This window comes from Macaca fascicularis, chromosome 11, assembly GCF_037993035.2.
Source record: "Macaca fascicularis isolate 582-1 chromosome 11, T2T-MFA8v1.1".
In the NCBI taxonomy this organism is placed as follows: domain Eukaryota; kingdom Metazoa; phylum Chordata; class Mammalia; order Primates; family Cercopithecidae; genus Macaca; species Macaca fascicularis.
Window position 1 is genome coordinate 139,017,198 of NC_088385.1, and position 15,981 is coordinate 139,033,178.

At 63.3% G+C, this 15,981-nt stretch overlaps 1 protein-coding gene across 6 annotated transcripts in view; it reads left to right on the forward strand.

The window, feature by feature from the left end:
* Positions 1 to 15,703, forward strand: part of ULK1 (unc-51 like autophagy activating kinase 1) — a 30,480-nt gene extending 14,777 nt beyond the window's left edge. The window contains exons 6-29 of one of the 6 annotated variants that reach the window (XR_012420859.1): positions 645 to 818; positions 894 to 967; positions 1,518 to 1,619; positions 2,142 to 2,200; positions 2,281 to 2,363; positions 2,580 to 2,630; positions 3,028 to 3,116; positions 4,262 to 4,406; positions 5,841 to 5,901; positions 6,745 to 6,834; positions 7,685 to 7,810; positions 8,341 to 8,489; positions 8,575 to 8,679; positions 9,116 to 9,384; positions 9,625 to 9,818; positions 10,180 to 10,289; positions 10,367 to 10,510; positions 10,676 to 10,734; positions 11,426 to 11,610; positions 11,813 to 11,985; positions 12,078 to 12,196; positions 12,537 to 12,694; positions 13,697 to 13,832; positions 13,905 to 15,703. Coding sequence is in view for 4 of the 6 variants with exons in the window: in XM_045366305.3 (XP_045222240.1) it covers positions 645 to 818; positions 894 to 967; positions 1,518 to 1,619; positions 2,142 to 2,200; positions 2,281 to 2,363; positions 2,580 to 2,630; positions 3,028 to 3,116; positions 4,262 to 4,406; positions 5,841 to 5,901; positions 6,745 to 6,834; positions 7,685 to 7,810; positions 8,341 to 8,489; positions 8,575 to 8,679; positions 9,116 to 9,384; positions 9,625 to 9,818; positions 10,180 to 10,289; positions 10,367 to 10,510; positions 11,426 to 11,610; positions 11,813 to 11,985; positions 12,078 to 12,196; positions 12,537 to 12,694; positions 13,697 to 13,832; positions 13,905 to 13,960 (2,852 nt within the window). In the remaining 2 variants the exon portion in view is untranslated. The remainder of the gene's footprint in view (positions 1 to 644; positions 819 to 893; positions 968 to 1,517; positions 1,620 to 2,141; positions 2,201 to 2,280; positions 2,364 to 2,579; positions 2,631 to 3,027; positions 3,117 to 4,261; positions 4,407 to 5,840; positions 5,902 to 6,744; positions 6,835 to 7,684; positions 7,811 to 8,340; positions 8,490 to 8,574; positions 8,680 to 9,115; positions 9,385 to 9,624; positions 9,819 to 10,179; positions 10,290 to 10,366; positions 10,511 to 10,675; positions 10,735 to 11,425; positions 11,611 to 11,812; positions 11,986 to 12,077; positions 12,197 to 12,536; positions 12,695 to 13,696; positions 13,833 to 13,904) is intronic. The other 5 variants (XR_012420860.1, XM_045366305.3, XM_045366306.3 and 2 more) reach the window with 5 other exon arrangements.
* Positions 15,704 to 15,981: the final 278 nt, after the last annotated feature.

The following is a 15,981-nucleotide window of genomic DNA, read 5'->3' on the forward strand; positions in this document are numbered from 1 at the left end:
CCCAGGCTCCCTGGGTGGGGGTCCGGGCCACGGCGCCAGCGGCCTCTCGGGTGTGTCCGGAGGGTCTGGAGGTGGCGCTGGGATGGTTCCGGGGACTTGCGCCTGAGCACCCTGGAGCCGGCAGGGCTGCTCGAACGCCGGCTCAGCCTCGCGTCGCCCTCACGGCGCTGGGGCGGGAGTGCCGGGCTGGTAGATGGGCAGGACCTGCTGCCCCCTCGCCTCGTCCCCCGCGGGGAGGACCCCACCGGCCAGCCTGGGAGACAGACGCTGAGGCCGGGCGGAGTGGAGACTGTGGCTGCGGTCCGGCTGCGCGCGGCTGGCCGCTGTCTGGATGCCGGGAAGAGGGGCGGGAGCGGGACCCGGGCGGAACCGCGGCACCGAGGCTGGGCGGCGGCCTCCCGTCTCTGGAGCAGCTGCAGCCCGGGGCTGGGTGGTGGGGCCGGCGCGCCGGGCTCTGCGCGGGAGCTTCAGGTGCGCCCTGGTCTCGGCGGGCCGCGGTGGCTCGTGCTCCTGAGCCGGCGTTTCCTCCCGGCCCGCGGCCATGCCTGGCTCTCTCCGGCGTGTGGTGGGACCGGCCTGGCCGCGCGGGGCTCACCCCTGGGGGAGCAGACACGGCCCCCAGCCTGAGCCGCCTCTCCCCGCAGCCATGCGCACGCTGAGCGAGGACACCATCAGGCTCTTCCTGCAGCAGATCGCGGGCGCCATGCGGCTTCTGCACAGCAAGGGCATCATCCACCGCGACCTGAAGCCGCAGAACATCCTGCTGTCCAACCCCGCGGGCCGCCGCGCCAACCCCAACAGCATCCGCGTCAAGATCGGTCAGGCGCGGGCGGGCAGGCCCGGCGGGGAGGGGCCCCAGGGCGGGCGCCCGTCCTGACGCGTCTCTCCCGCAGCTGACTTCGGCTTCGCGCGGTACCTCCAGAGCAACATGATGGCGGCCACACTGTGCGGCTCCCCCATGTACATGGTGTGTCTGCCTTGAACGGGCTGTGCCGGGTGGGCGCCTTGCTGGGCTTGCTGTTTGGCTGCGGTGTGGCGGGCTCTGCTCCGGTTGGCTGTGGCCCGGCAGGCTCTGCTCTGATTGGCTGCGGTGTGGCGGGCTCTGCTCCGGTTGGCTGTGGCCCGGCAGGCTCTGCTCTGATTGGCTGCGGTGTGGCGGGCTCTGCTCCGGTTGGCTGTGGCCCGGCAGGCTCTGCTCTGATTGGCTGGGGTGTGGCAGGTTCTGCTCTGGTTGGCTGTGGCCCGGCGGGCTCTGCTCTGATTGGCTGTGGCCTGGCAGGCTCTGCTCTGATTGGCTGGGGTGTGATGTGCTCTGCTCTGGTTGGCTGTGGCCCAGTGGGCTCTTCTCTGATTGGCTGTGGCCCAGCGGGCTCTTCTCTGATTGGCTATGGCCCGGCAGGCTCTGCTCTGATTGGCTGGGGTGTGGTGGGCTCTGCTCCGGTTGGCTGTGGCCTGGTGGGCTCCTTCTTAGGTCGGCGTTTGGGGGCCTCACACTGACCCTGCTTCTGGTCCTGCAGGCCCCCGAGGTCATCATGTCCCAGCACTACGACGGGAAGGCGGACCTGTGGAGCATCGGCACCATCGTCTACCAGTGCCTGACGGGGAAGGCGCCCTTCCAGGTAACTCGGCTTGGCCCTGGTCCCCCCGTCGCACCTTCCGCGCAAGTGTCCGCCAGCTGCGGTCAGACGCCCCCTGCGAGCCCTGCCCGCGCCCCACGGGCTCCCCTCGGATCCTGGCAGGGCGGGGCGGGCGTCCAGGGGTCCAGTGGGGACGGGGCCTCGGCCTCCCCCGGGGGGCGGCGCCGCCGGCGGTGACTGGGAGCTGCCCCCGCGCGGCCTCCCTCGCCTGCCTGGTCACCTGCCTGGTCACCTGCCTGGTCAGAGGTGAGGGCAGCGCCGGGGCCGCGTGGGTGGGGGCGCGGAGGCCGCGTTCTGGGGGGTGGACACCCCGAGAGACCGTCGGCGGCCCCTCCCCGCCCCCATGCTCGCACCTCCAGCAGCAAACAGCGGCGCCAGCGCCCGGTGTCCCCCGGGCTTCGCAGCGTCTGGGGCAGGGACCGACTGGGGACAACGCGCCAAGACCCCATGGGCTGGTCCCGCTCGGCCGCAGCCCTGGCAGTCAGGCTGTCCCCGTCCCCGCAGGCCAGCAGCCCCCAGGACCTGCGCCTGTTCTACGAGAAGAACAAGACGTTGGTCCCCATGTAAGCGCCCTCCTGCCTTCCCTTCCCCCGCGGGCTCCGGCCCCGCAGGCCCCGCTCACAGCAGCCTCTTCTCACCCCAGCATCCCCCGGGAGACCTCGGCCCCGCTGCGGCAGCTGCTCCTGGCTCTGCTCCAGCGCAACCACAAGGACCGCATGGACTTCGGTGAGCACCCACCCCGCACCCTCCCTCCTTGCATTTGCTGATGTGAGCAGAGCCCACCCGCTTCGCACCCAGCCCCACGTGCACACTGCCCTTTCCACAAGCCAAGCGCAGGCAGGGGCTCCACCTCTGCCCAGGCAGGTGCCCACCTTGCCACGGGAGCTCAGGCCCTGGGGAGGCGGGGGCCTCCTGAGGCCTCACTCCTCCTTCCTCCTGCAGATGAGTTTTTCCATCACCCTTTCCTCGATGCCAGCCCCTCCGTCAGGAAGTGTGAGTTTCTGTGGGTCCTGGGGCTCTGGATGGGCCCTACACCCCATCCTCCTGAGGTCTGGTTAGGCACTGAGTGTGGGGTAGAGGGAGCAGGTCTTGAGCTGCGGCAGCTCCCAGGGAGGGTAGAACACCCGGCCCCTCACTCTGCTGCAGCGGGGACCCCAAGGCCAGGGTGCGCGTGATGATGCAGCAGGCTTGGGATGGGGATGGGGTGTTGGAGGGGCTGGTGCTGCCCTGTGACTGTCATGGGGTGGTCCAGGAGGGAGCCTCCCTCCCTGCTGGTCAGGTTGTAGCGGGAAGTGGAGGGGATATGGTTGAGCTTGTCCAGTCCGTGGGTTGGCTCTAGGGTGAGGAGACAGGAGGATGGTCCAGACTGACCTATGCCTGTTTCCCTCAGCCCCACCGGTGCCTGTGCCCTCGTACCCAAGTTCGGGGTCCGGCAGCAGCTCCAGCAGCAGCTCCACCTCCCACCTGGCCTCCCCGCCGGTGAGTTGCCGCCCCAGGGGCCTGACAGCTTCTCCCCTCACTCAGCAGTCAGGGGCTCCAGCCCTGGGCCCCCGCGGGGACGTGCTGTGAATTCTGTTGTCTGTGTGAGTCACGAAAGACATGGATGAGTTCGTCCTGTAGATGGTGAAGCCCCACAAACAGGCGACGGCCCCTGCCAGCACCCACAGCCCTCAGGTCCCAGAGGCCAACAGGGCGGCTGTTTGGTCTGGTCCTGTCTTTGGTTTTGTGCTGACGCAGACAGAAGTAGCGTGTGGCCTTGGCCCACTGGCACCTGCACCCCTGGCCTCCTTTGTGGTGTCTTCCACTGGACTCAGCATGGGTAGGGTTGCAGGGTGATGGCTCCACATGATGGTGGCACTCCTTGTGTGACATGGGAGGGGTCTGCAGAGCACCTGAGTCGGCCATGAACCCCCATGCCTCTGTCCATCTGACCTGGAACCTGGCTCTTGGGCATGGTGTGGTGGCTGGTGGTAGAGTTTTGTGTGTGGGCTCTCCTGGCCTGGCCCCCTGCTCTGTGACCAGGGACCGGTCCTCCGACCTTGGTTGTCTGCCTGTATCATGGTCAGAAGCTCAGATGTGGTGAGGGGAGCGTGGCAGCACCACGCTGTAGGGAGGTGTGGCCCTCTGCACAGCTGCCCTGGGGCACTTGGGGCTTTAGCCACCACTGCATGGATGGTGTGCGCTGGGCCTTAGCATGGTACTGGCCTCAGAGCAGGGTCCACCGGGGGTGGCAGCCTCTTCACTGGACACGACCCCCATGGCACCTCGCTCTCTTGGCTCTGCAAACGGAAAAGTGAGGTGCAGAGGGCAGGTGGTGAACAACTCCCCAAAACAGGGCCTCCCAGAGCTTCTGGGAACTGAGGGCTTCAACCCACCCAGGCTGCGTGGTGGGAGTGGCTCATTGGGGGGCCTGTCCCTGCGAGGTCAAGGCCAGCCTTTGAGTGGAGTCCTCTGGAAGTACAGAGGAGAGCAGAGCACGGGAAGAAACATGCCCCCAGCCCTTCTCAGCCCCAGCGCCCCTGATCTTTACTGGGGCTCTGGGCCGTCCCAGAGGAGGGGGGATTTGCTCTCCTGAGTGTCTGTGTCCCTGAGACCTGCTCACCAGCCCCTCCATTGACTCTCAGTCCCTGGGCGAGATGCAGCAGCTACAGAAGACCCTGACCTCGCCGGCTGACGCCGCTGGCTTCCTGCACAGCTCCCGGGACTCTGGCGGCAGCAAGGACTCCTGTGACACAGACGACTTTGTCATGGTCCCCGCGCAGTTTCCAGGTCAGGGAGAACGCGGGGCTCGGAGGTGACGCCTCGGGTGCAGCAGGGACGGTGTACTGCACGTACTGGATGCACTGGGTGTGGCCCGTCCCCACTCACGGGCAGTCAGGGTAGGCCCCTGGGAGCCACCAGCATCAGCTCCGCTTGGCTGGGGAGGCCGCGTCTCTTAAAACCACTCTGGGGGCCAGGCGCGGTGGCTCAAGCCTGTAATCCCAGCACTTTGGGAGGCCGAGGCGGGTGGATCACGAGGTCAGCAGATCGAGACCATCCTGGCTAACACGGTGAAACCCCGTCTCTACTAAAAAATACAAAAAACTAGCCGGACGAGGTGGCGGGCGCCTGTAGTCCCAGCTACTCGGAGGCTGAGGCAGGAGAATGGCGGGAACCCGGGAGGCGGAGCTTGCAGTGAGCTGAGATTTGGCCACTGCACTCCAGCCTGGGCGGCAGAGCCAGGCTCCGTCTCCAAAAAAAAAAAAAAAAAAAAACCACTCTGGGAATCAGAGCCAGGTCCTCCTAGTAGTCAGTAGGAGGTTGGAGGCTGTAGGCCTGGTCCCCCCAGACAGTGCTGCTCTTCCAGATGGGTGGGGGACGCTCACCTCCTGCTCCTCCCACACTGCCGCCGTGTACCCCTACCTTGTTTCTCAGCAGCTCTTATTGCCCCCACACCCTGCAGGTGGGTTTATTCCTTGGCTTTTGGGGGACCCCTGCTCCATAGTGACCAGGGGCTGCCCACGTGTTTGTTGAAAGAAGGTGCCTAAACTTTTGGAGCAGGCCTGGGGTCTGTGGCTCCTCTGAAGGCCCTGCACTCTGTCCCTGGCTGTCCCAAAGCTCCTGGAGGTCTGGGTTGGCACTGGTCCCTGTGTCTGCCAGGGACACAATGACTCATGCAGAGCCCTCCGCATCTCCCGTCAGCATGGCTCCTGCGGGGGTGGGGAGGCCTGAGCCAAGCCCCAGACAGACCCAGGGAGGGCCTTGGTCCTTTGCCAGCTGTCAGGGCAACAGGAAGACAGACACCAGGGGCCGGGCAGAGCCTCCTTGGGGGCGGGAACCTGGGTATTCCTGGACGGGGTTGGGCCCAGACTTAGGGCTGTGGATGCCTGACCTCCCCCGCCCATCCTGGAGTTGGCTGAAGGCTGTGGGGCAGGGCCCCAGGGGGTCTCTGGGGCTGAGGACACTGGAGATAGGAAGCACACAATCCAAGTGGGGATAAGGGGGGCAGGCAGTGCTCTGGTCTCCCGGAACTGGCCTGGGGCTGGCAGGGAGGAGGCAGTCTGGACTGTACCGCCCAGGCTCTGCACCCTGCAAGGCCGCTGTACAAGCTGAGGCCCCTGCAAGGTGGAGTGTGTGTGGGGATCCAGCAGAGAGCCTCAGTGGGGTGGGGTGGCCCTGGGCAGGCAGCAAGGACTCCAGGCCCAGCTTTGTCTCCCCCTGCAGGTGACCTGGTGGCTGAGGCGCCCAGTGCCAAACCCCCGCCAGACAGCCTGATGTGCAGTGGGTGAGCCCCCATCCCTTACCTCTGTAATTTAGGGGAGAGGAACTGTGGCCTTGGAAGTGGCCCGTGTTATCCCTGCCTGGAGTCATCAGCCCATTAGGGAGGGCTGAGACTGCCACGTCCATTGCAGAGAGGGGCTGGTGGGGCACAGGGCTGGCTGAGCTCTGTGCCGCGTGTGACTTGAAAATGCCCTTGACCGCCGGGCGCAGTGGCTCATGCCTGTAACTCCAGCACTTTGGGAGGCTGAGGCAGGCAGATCACAAGGTCAGGAGGTCGAGACCACCCTGGCTAACAGTGAAACCCCGTGTCTACCAAAAATACAAAAAAACTTAGCCGGGCGTGGTGGTGGGTGCCTATAGTCCCAACTACTCAGGAGGCTGAGGCAGGAGAATGGTGTGAAGCCGGGAGGCAGAGCTTGCAGTGAGCCGATATGGTGCCACTGCACTCCAGCCTGGGCAACAAAGCGAGACTCCATCTCAAAAAAAAAAAAGAAAAGAAAATGTTGTTGGCCTGTGGCGGCTCACACCTGTAATCCCAGCACTTTGGGAGGCCGAGGCGGGTGGATCATGAGGTCAGGAGATCGAGACCATCCTGGCCAACGTGGTAAAACCCAGTCTCCAAAAAAAAAAAAAAGAAAAAAAAAAAGTGCAAAAAATTAGCTGGGCTTGGTGGCACATGCCTGTAGTCCCAGCTACTCTGGAGGCTGAGGCAGGACAATAGCTTGAACCCGGGAGGCAGAGGTTACATTGAGCTGAGATTGTGCCAGTGCACTCCAGCCTGGGCAACAGAGCAAGACTCTGTCTCGAAAAAAAAAAAAATGCCCTTGGCCTCCCTTCTGCCCTACAGGAGCTCACTGGTGGCCTCTGCGGGCCTGGAGAGCCACGGCCGGACCCCATCTCCATCCCCACCCTGCAGCAGCTCCCCTAGTCCCTCAGGGTAAGCAGGGCCCAGGCTGGGTGGATGGGGCTATGAACAGTCCCCCAGCTGGAGGCTGGGCTTCCTGTGTGTCACAGCCAGACCCGGCCTGCTGTGTCTAGAGGGCCCTGCCTTCTCCCAGGCCTCGCAGGACTGCAGGGTCTGCTGGGTCGTCCTGTAGAAGGGACTATAGTGGGAGGGGTATTGACAGGAGTAGGTGAATGAGGAAACCAACTAGGGATGCCAGGGCCAGCACAGTCCTGTTGTAAGCCCTGAGCCTGTGGGGCCAGGAATGGCCAGGGCCCCAGCCAGGGTGGCCTCCCACTGGCTGGGTGCAGACTGGGAGTCCAGGTGCAGGTGCCACAGTGCTGGTGTGTGTAGAGGCACGGAAGCCGGCTCTTTTCAGACCTGGCATGGGGCCCAGGGTGGCCTCTGTCGTAGCTAGGAAGTCTGGGCCTGGGCTTTCTTCTTTTTTTTTTTTTTTTTTTTTTTTTTTGAGACGGAGTCTCACTCTGTCCCCCTTGCTGGAGTGCAGTGGCCGGATCTCAGCTCACTGCAAGCTCCGCCTCCCGGGTTCAGGCCATTCTCCTGCCTCAGCCTCCCGAGTAGCTGGGACTACAGGCGCCCGCCACCTCGCCCGGCTAGTTTTTTTGTATTTTTTAGTAGAGACGGGGTTTCACTGTGTTAGCCAGGATGGTCTCGATCTCCTGACCGCGTGATCCACCCGTCTCGGCCTCCCAAAGTGCTGGGATTACAGGCTTGAGCCACCGCGCCCGGCCGGGCCTGGGCTTTCTTCTGGTGCCCCAGCTCCATGACCGCAGCCTCTTGTGACCCCAGTGTCTGTCATGATGTTGACCTCTCTCCGCCACAGCCGGGCTGGCCCGTTCTCCAGCAGCAGGTGCGGCGCCTCCGTCCCCATCCCAGTCCCCACGCAGGTGCAGAACTACCAGCGCATCGAGCGAAACCTGCAGTCACCCACCCAGTTCCAAACACCTCGGTGAGTGCAGAGCTCCCAGGTAGCCAGGCATGGCCAGGGGCGTGTGTAGCAGGAGCCCTTCCACGGCTTCCATGGAGGGACAGGGTCGCCATCCATGTGCAGTGTGTAGACTGTGGACTGTGTCACTCAGCACCACTATTCACTTTGTTGATGTCTTGGGTTTCTAGAGTTATTTTGACAGTTTTCTGATCAGTAAAATCTCTTGTGTTTATAAAATCAATATTGACTTTGGCCAATTTTAATAGAAGTAAATGTTGGGAGGAAAGGGTACCTTTCTTTGAACTCACAAAAGGCTGTGTGGGCCAGTGGGTGTCTGGCAGGGCACGGAGACTTTAGGGTGAGGATGCCTTGGGTTGGTGCCCTGGGCAGGAATGCTAAGGGGCCAGCTGCTCACACACACCCACTGTGTGGCCAGTTACCTGGACAGAGTGCAGCAGAGGGTGAGCCATCTGTCAGCACTGTAGCCACTTGGCGTGGCATGGGGTCCTGAGCTGCTGAGGCCTCCCCTCTAATACTTGCCTTGTCTCCAGGTCCTCTGCCGTCCGCAGGTCAGGCAGCACCAGCCCCCTGGGTTTTGCAAGGGCCAGCCCTTCGCCTCCTGCCCACGCTGAGCATGGAGGCGTCCTGGCCAGGAAGATGTCTGTGGGTGGGGGCCGGCCCTACACGCCATCCCCTCAAGGTGCGCCTGCAGCCTGGGGCCTGGGAAGGGGCGTCTCTAGGCGGTGGGCGAGGAGGCTGTCTCTGTCCCAGCTTGACCCTAGCAGATCTCTCTTTTCTCCAAGTTGGAACCATCCCTGAGCGGCCAGGCTGGAGTGGGACGCCCTCCCCACAGGGAGCGGAGATGCGGGGTGGCAGGTCCCCTCGTCCAGGTAGGTACAGTCCGGAGGTGGGAGGGGGTGCGAGGCTGACTTCCCTCACTCATGTTGTCATCCTGGTCTAAAACCCTTGCTTTTAACAAGTGAAAAGGAGTGGGAGGGAAGCTCATGGAACAGAAGCCAACTGCCTCTCCAGCTCCTGGCTGTGTGAGCTGGGGCAGGTTTCTCATCCCCTCTGTGCCGGTCTTCTGTGCTGGCTGGGGGTCAGGTTTAACAGTGGCTTTAACAGGTTTAATCTGGGAGGCGGAGCTTGCAGTGAGCCGAAATCGCACCACTGCACTCCAGCCTGAGCGACAGGGTGAGACTCTGTCTCAAAAAAAAAAAGTGGGGCCTTACCGTTTACCCCAAGGGGCCTCCGTGTGGCAGCAGTGGGGCCTAGGGCTAGGCCGCTGGACCGGAAGGTCGTGACGAGGCCTGTCCTCCTCTCTAGGCTCCTCTGTGCCCGAGCACTCTACCCGCACTTCCGGGCTGGGCTGCCGCCTGCACAGTGCCCCCAACCTGTCTGACCTGCACGTCGTCCGCCCCAAGCTGCCCAAACCCCCCACGGACCCCCTGGGAGCCGTGTTCAGCCCCCCACAGGCCAGCCCTCCCCAGCCGTCCCACGGGCTGCAGTCCTGCCGGAACCTGCGGGGCTCACCCAAGCTGCCCGACTTCCTGCAGCGAAACCCCCTGCCCCCCATTCTGGGCTCCCCCACCAAGGTAATGGGCGCTGCCATGTGTCGAGGGGCACAGAGCCCTGGGGAAGACGGGTGGGAGTGGCCAGGCCTGAACAAAGACTGAGGAAGGCAGCTTTGTACCTTCTGACCCCCGCCTGGGCTCATGCTCAGTCCACTCCCACACACCTTGCCAGTTCCTGCCAACTTGGCCACCTCCCACAGGCACTGGGCCCCAGGGCTGCAGACCTGCGGGGCAGTCTTCACCCCATCTCTGTCCTCCTAGGCTGTGCCCTCCTTCGACTTCCCAAAGACCCCCAGCTCCCAGAACCTGCTGGCCCTCCTAGCCCGGCAGGGCATGGTGATGGCGCCCCCTCGAAACCGGACACTGCCCGACCTCTCGGAGGTGGGACCCTTCCATGGTCAGCCACTGGGCCCTGGCCTGCGGCCAGGCGAGGACCCCAAGGGTCCCTTTGGCCGGTGAGTTGGAGGGAACAGGCCTTGGATGGGCTGCTGAGGGGGCTGCCCCTTTCCCCTGCATTGTTCTGCTGTGTACTTCTTGGGGGTAGAACAGGAAAAACCTGGCCTTGCCCTTCTGTGGGTGCCCAGTGTGGCTGGGTGCCAGAGCCTGGCCCACCCATGGCTGGCCCTAGACTCCCAGCAGGTCCCCATCCTGAGCCTCACCATGCCCACCTGTAAGCTGGGCTGACAGGAGTGCCTGCCTCTCGAGGTGGGCCAGGGGACCGTGCATTACGTGTGTCTGGCCTGCAGAGGGGCCCCTCAAGGTCCAGTTAGGGTGGAGTGGGCCGGGCCCCCAGCACAGCCCTGCACCCTCCCGCAGGTCTTTCAGCACCAGCCGCCTCACTGACCTGCTCCTTAAGGCAGCGTTTGGGACGCAAGCCCCAGAACCGGGCAGCACGGAGAGCCTGCAGGAGAAGCCCATGGAGATCGGTGGGTGAGGCTCAGAGGCTGTGGGATGGGGGCGGCGGGCAGCCAGGATGCTCCTGAGCCCTTCCTTGCTCTCCCAGCACCCTCAGCTGGCTGTGGAGGGAGCCTGCACCCAGGAGCCCGCGCTGGGGGCGCCAGCAGCCCCTCCCCGGTAGTCTTCACCGTGGGCTCTCCCCCGAGTGGGAGCACGCCGCCCCAGGGCCCCCGCACCAGGATGTTCTCAGGTGAGGGCTGGCTAGGCTGAGGCCCTGTCCCTTTTGGGGTGGTGGCAGCGCCCTAGAGGAGGGGGGCATCCTTTAACTCGGGTCGCTGGACTGCGGCCCCCCAGAGCCTGGGGGTGCCTGAGGAAGCAGCTCAGGCCCCTGAGAAACCCACGCTCTGTCTCCCAGTCTACAAAACGGACGTGGTTCTGGTACCTGCCCCGCAGGCGGCCCCTGCCACTCAACCTGTGAGTGATAGGTACTTGTTCCCATTTATCCCCAAAACATGAGCTGAGCAGGGACGGTGTCTGGATTGTGGCCTCCTTGCCCAGCTGCCGTGGGCTGTGCTGTGTTGGTCAGGAGTCGCAGACAGGCGTGCCCCTCGGTTCCCCAGCCAGTGGCGTGTGGGGATACTCTGGGCCTGGGGCCTGGCTGGGTCCCCACTGTGGGTTCTGCCTGGGGAGGGGTGGGCTTGTGGGCATCTGGTCCTGGCCAGGGGCTGCCATCGCTGGGGTCACCTGCCAGCCCCGTAGTGAGGGTGGCCTGCCTTGCCCTTTGAGGTCCTTTTGGCCCTCGGGCCCACCCGTGTTGCACAGTAGCACCCCAGGCCACCCACCTACCCCATCCCAGACAGTGGCAGCTGCCCTTCTCCCAGGCAGATCTGGGCTGGGGGTCGGGATACCCAGAGGGTCCCTTGATGGGCACCGCAGCCCTTGGCCTGAGGTGGGGAGCTGGGGACCTGGGGGTTGTGGTGAGTGGCAAGAGGTTGAGTAGGGGCTCTAGGGACCTGCTCTGCTTCTCCTGTTAGAGTTTTGGGAGGTAACAGGGTGTAAACTGAGGCAGAGGCACATTGGGCCCTGGAGGTGTGGGAGCCTGTGGGGGATGAGGGCCACGGTGTCTGCTTGTCCTGGCATGCCCCTCACCGCCCTTTCCCTGCAGTGGGCTCCACTGGCTCCGCTGGCTCTTCTGCCCGCCACCTGGTGTCTGGGGCCTGCAGCGAGGCCCCAGCCCCCGAGCTCCCTGCTCCAGGACATAGCTGCAGCTTTGCCGACCCCATTGCTGCCAACCTGGAGGGGGCTGTGACCTTCGAGGCCCCCGACCTCCCTGAGGAGACCCTCATGGAGGTGAGGGCTGGAGTGAGCAAAGGTTTCCATTCTGGCTGGAGCGGGTGTGGGGTGTCAGGTGGGGCACATCCCAGCTGCCCGGTCTACAGCAAGGGAGGGGACCCTGCCCTGCCTCCCCAAGGCATCATCAGTGAGTCTCAAGGGAGACAAGCCTCTTCCCAGCCCGGGCAGCATGTGCTACCCTGACGACTGCTTCCTGCAGCAAGAGCACACTGAGATCCTGCGTGGCCTGCGCTTCACGCTGCTGTTCGTGCAGCACGTCTTGGAGATCGCAGCCCTGAAGGGCAGCGCCAGCGAGGCGGCCGGGGGCCCTGAGTACCAGCTGCAGGAGAGTGTGGTGGCCGACCAGATCAGCCTGCTGAGCCGAGAATGGGGGTGGGTGCTGCCAGGGTTGGGGTGGGGTGGGGTGGGTGGTGGCTTGGGGGCCAGGACCAACCTGCCTCCTTTGATCTGCCTGCCACCCCCAGCTTTGCGGAGCAGCTGGTCCTGTACCTGAAGGTGGCCGAGCTACTGTCCTCCGGCCTGCAAACTGCCATCGACCAGATCCGGGCCGGCAAGCTCTGCCTGTCGTCCACCGTGAAGCAGGGTGAGGGCTGTGACCGCTCAACGCACATGCTGGGTTGGGGAGGAAGCCCGCCTTGCAACTGTCCGGGTGACAGGGTGACAGGGAGGCTGCCTGAGCAGGCCCCTGTGCAAAGGTGCAAAGGCCTCGGGGCCTGGCCCAGCGTGCAGGGCACAGAGGCCGTGGGGTCGGATGGCACCCGGGTCGAGGTGCTGAGCCTGGCCGCGCACTGAAGGCCACAGAGAGCCAGGGCCGTGGCGGGGATGGAGGGACGTGCTCGCTCAGTGCGCAGGGCAGATCGTGACCACTCCAGCCCTGCCCCGTGTCTGCCGCACCCGGAGCCGACCGCCCTCGTCCTCTGCAGTGGTGCGCAGGCTGAACGAGCTGTACAAGGCCAGCGTGGTGTCCTGCCAGGGCCTGAGCCTGCGGTTGCAGCGCTTCTTCCTGGACAAGCAGCGGCTCCTGGACCGCGTCCACAGCATCACTGCCGAGAGGCTGATCTTCAGCCACGCCGTGCAGATGGTACGGGACAGAGAGACACCGGTGGGGCAGATGGTACGGGACAGACAGACACCGGTGGGGCAGGGGCCAGGAACTTCCAGGCCGGCTGTCTGCACTGGGAGGGGACCTTGAGGCCCACAGCTTGGTGAGACTTTCGGGGGTGTCACTTCTGGAGGTCTTGAAATGATAGCGTGATGCCCCCGGCCTCCTGCAGGCGCTTACAGCTTGGCTGGGTGCATCCTTGATTGCATGGGTGCCATGGCCCATTTGCATCCTGCCATGCCTCTTCCTGAGACTCAGTTTCCCCAATTGTAAAATGAGAGACTTGGTCTTCAGGCCTCGTAGTCAGGTGCCAGCCTCCAGAAGCAGCACCTGGTCCCAGACAACCTGCCTAGAAGTGTGGTGCACTCAGCTGGTACCGCGGGCACAGGCTCCCTGCTTGGGCTCTGAAGAGCTTCCTCTGCCTCTGAGGTGGGGTTCCCCCTTTTTTTTCTTTTCTTTTTTTTTAAGAGAGGGTCTTGCACTGTTGCCCAGGCTGAAGTGTAGTGCAGCCGCTAACTCCTGGGCTCAAGTGATCATCGTGCCTCAGCCTCCCAAAATGCTGGGATTACAGGCAAAAACTCATGAGTGCCTGAGTCTCCTTTTTTAAGAAAATGTATGCATGCAGTAAAAATGCAGTCTGAACAAACATGGGAAAAGTCAGCCTCCCTCCTGCCCCTGCTTCCCACCCAGGCAGGCCAGGCAGCAGCAGTAATGACACTGACTGACTGGCGGGCACTCTATTGTCCTGGGGTGGGGCTGACAGTGCTGGCCAGGGTCATCTGGTTCCAGGCAGCGTCTCCCCTTGGCCCTGTGACCATCCCCTCTGCACCGAAGGCTGCGCCAGCACTCACCCCCCCCATGTCACTGCCCTGAGGGCCTGTCTGCCCCCCCTGGGCCGCTGCCATGGGTGCAGGCAGGGCAGCCCTCGCTGGGAGGGAGTGGGGTGAGCTGGCCTTGTCCAGCCTCTGCCCTCGCCCCCAGGTGCAGTCGGCCGCCCTGGACGAGATGTTCCAGCACCGTGAGGGATGCGTCCCGCGCTACCACAAGGCCCTGCTGCTCCTGGAAGGGCTGCAGCACATGCTCTCAGACCAGGCCGACATCGAGAACGTCGCCAAGTGTGAGTGCCAGGCTGGGCTGGGGGCTGAGGGCTCTGGGCGTCTCCCTCACGCTCCCCCCTCTCCCTCCACAGGCAAGCTGTGCATTGAGCGGAGACTCTCGGCGCTGCTGACTGGCATCTGTGCCTGACCTTTTTTGGTCTGGCTGGGCCCTGGTCCTGCCGAGCCCTGCAGGGTGGGCTCTGTGCTGGCTGGACTCCTCGGGACAAGCCCATGGCACTGATCGCTGGTGCTGAGCCCTGCCCTGGGCCCCACGGACAGTCAGCCTGCCGGCCTCCCTGCAGGTCATGGGGCAGAACCAGCACACCTGGAGCCACACAGCTTGGGGGTGTCTCCCGTCTTGTACAGGTGGGGATCACAGAACTTCTGCCCCTCTGGCTGCCTGGCACAGCAGGCGTGGGTGCCACCACCCTCTAGCCCCGGGGCAGCCCTGGAGGACAGGCAAGGGCCTGAGACCGCTGCCGACTCAAAGCCAAAGCGAGCTCCTGCTTCGGGCAGGTCAGCAGTCACTGTGCCCAGGAAGAGCCTGCGGCCTCGGCGTCCCCCAGTCTCCAGGAGCCTCTCCCTCCGAGATACCCACCCAGCTTTGTCAATCACCCAAGCACTTTATGCAGATAGAGACAGAATCTGGACCTCACCAGGGACTGCTGGGCGGTGATTCCTGGCAGTGGCCTGGTGTTTGTACATACACATAAGCGGACACATGCCGGGGCCCCCAAGCCTGAGCACCGGACCACGGAGCTGCCCAGGTCTGGACCTCAAGGGGAGAACTGGCTCCGGGGTGAGTGGGGCCCTGCACCAGAGGCAGAGGCAGTTCTTTGTTCAAGCGTTCCTCTAGGGACCGGCAGCAGAGGCACCGTGTTCTCTAAGCCCTGGATACGTCTTGTAATCTTTCACACTTTATTCCTAAAATGTGTCTTATTTTTATGCAGCTAATTTTTTCTTTAAAGGAGAAAACTTGTAGGTGTTTAAGAATTGGTTTTGGGAGGGCGAGGACTGGGCCAGGTTAGAGGCAGATGGCGCAGGGGCGTATGGCCGGCAGGTGAGGCTGCTCTGTGCACACCTGGGTCGGTGGCTGCAGCAGGACAGGTGTGTGCCCAGCACCCTCCCCACCTGGGCCTGGGGGCAGATGAGGGGAATACTTCATGCAAGGAAAAAAGTAACAGATGCAAAAGCTCCCCGTCCAGCTTTGACAGCCAGCTGTGGTGTCAGCCCCTCGGCAGGGTGGGCCTGATGACAGCCCTGTCCCTCCCTGCCTTGGCCTTGCTCAGGGCCACTGAAGGTGTCCGCAGAGGCCTGCCTTCCGGATTCCAGGCGGGCACGTGCTGCAAACCCTGCCCGGGCCTCCCTTGGTCTGCCCAGCCTGGATCAGTAGATACTTGAACGAGTCCCCAGTCTGCGGGAGGCAGCGGTGGGGCCATGGACCCACGCGGGGGGTTCCAGGGTCACACACCACGTAACAGACAAAAATACACACATGTGTGTTTTTCTTTGCAATACTTGAAATATTGCCACTGTGCTTGGACTTAGAAGAAGAAAATCCCCGTGATTTCTTCCTCATCACCTTGATGGCTTTATTCTCACCTTGTGGGGCATGTTAGTATTTATTGCTTCATGGCCGACTGGAATCTTGAGTCTTGGGAAGCTGGCACTATGGGGATCTTGCCTGGCGTCCTGGTCCTCTTGCTTCCGTCGTGGCCGCGTGTGCGTGTGTCCAAGCAGGTCCTGGGCGCCTCAACTGCCGCCCCTGGTTGAATGTTCTGTTGATAGTGCTGGACCCTTTGTCTATTTTAAAGCAAATTTTGTGTGATTTCCTGCCCTTTGCGTTATATTGTGTAATATCAATTTAAGGAAATAAACCTTTGGAATTGTTGGGCTGGTGTCACCTCTTGTCTTCGTTGGCTTGTCACTGTTCTCAGGGTTTTGTCATTTTCTTTCTCAGCCAAGGCGCAGGAGCCCCAGGGCCCCCTCCATTGGTGCCCACAATGGCCGGACACAGCTGTAGGAGCAGAGCCCCAGGGCAGAAGCTGGATATGTGAGGGACAGTGCAGACTCCTGTGCTGTAGGAAGCCTCTCCCGCCAAGCTGGAGGTCCTGCACAGGGTGAGCAGACTCCACAGGGCAGGGCACCCACCTTGGGATAGCTTTGGGC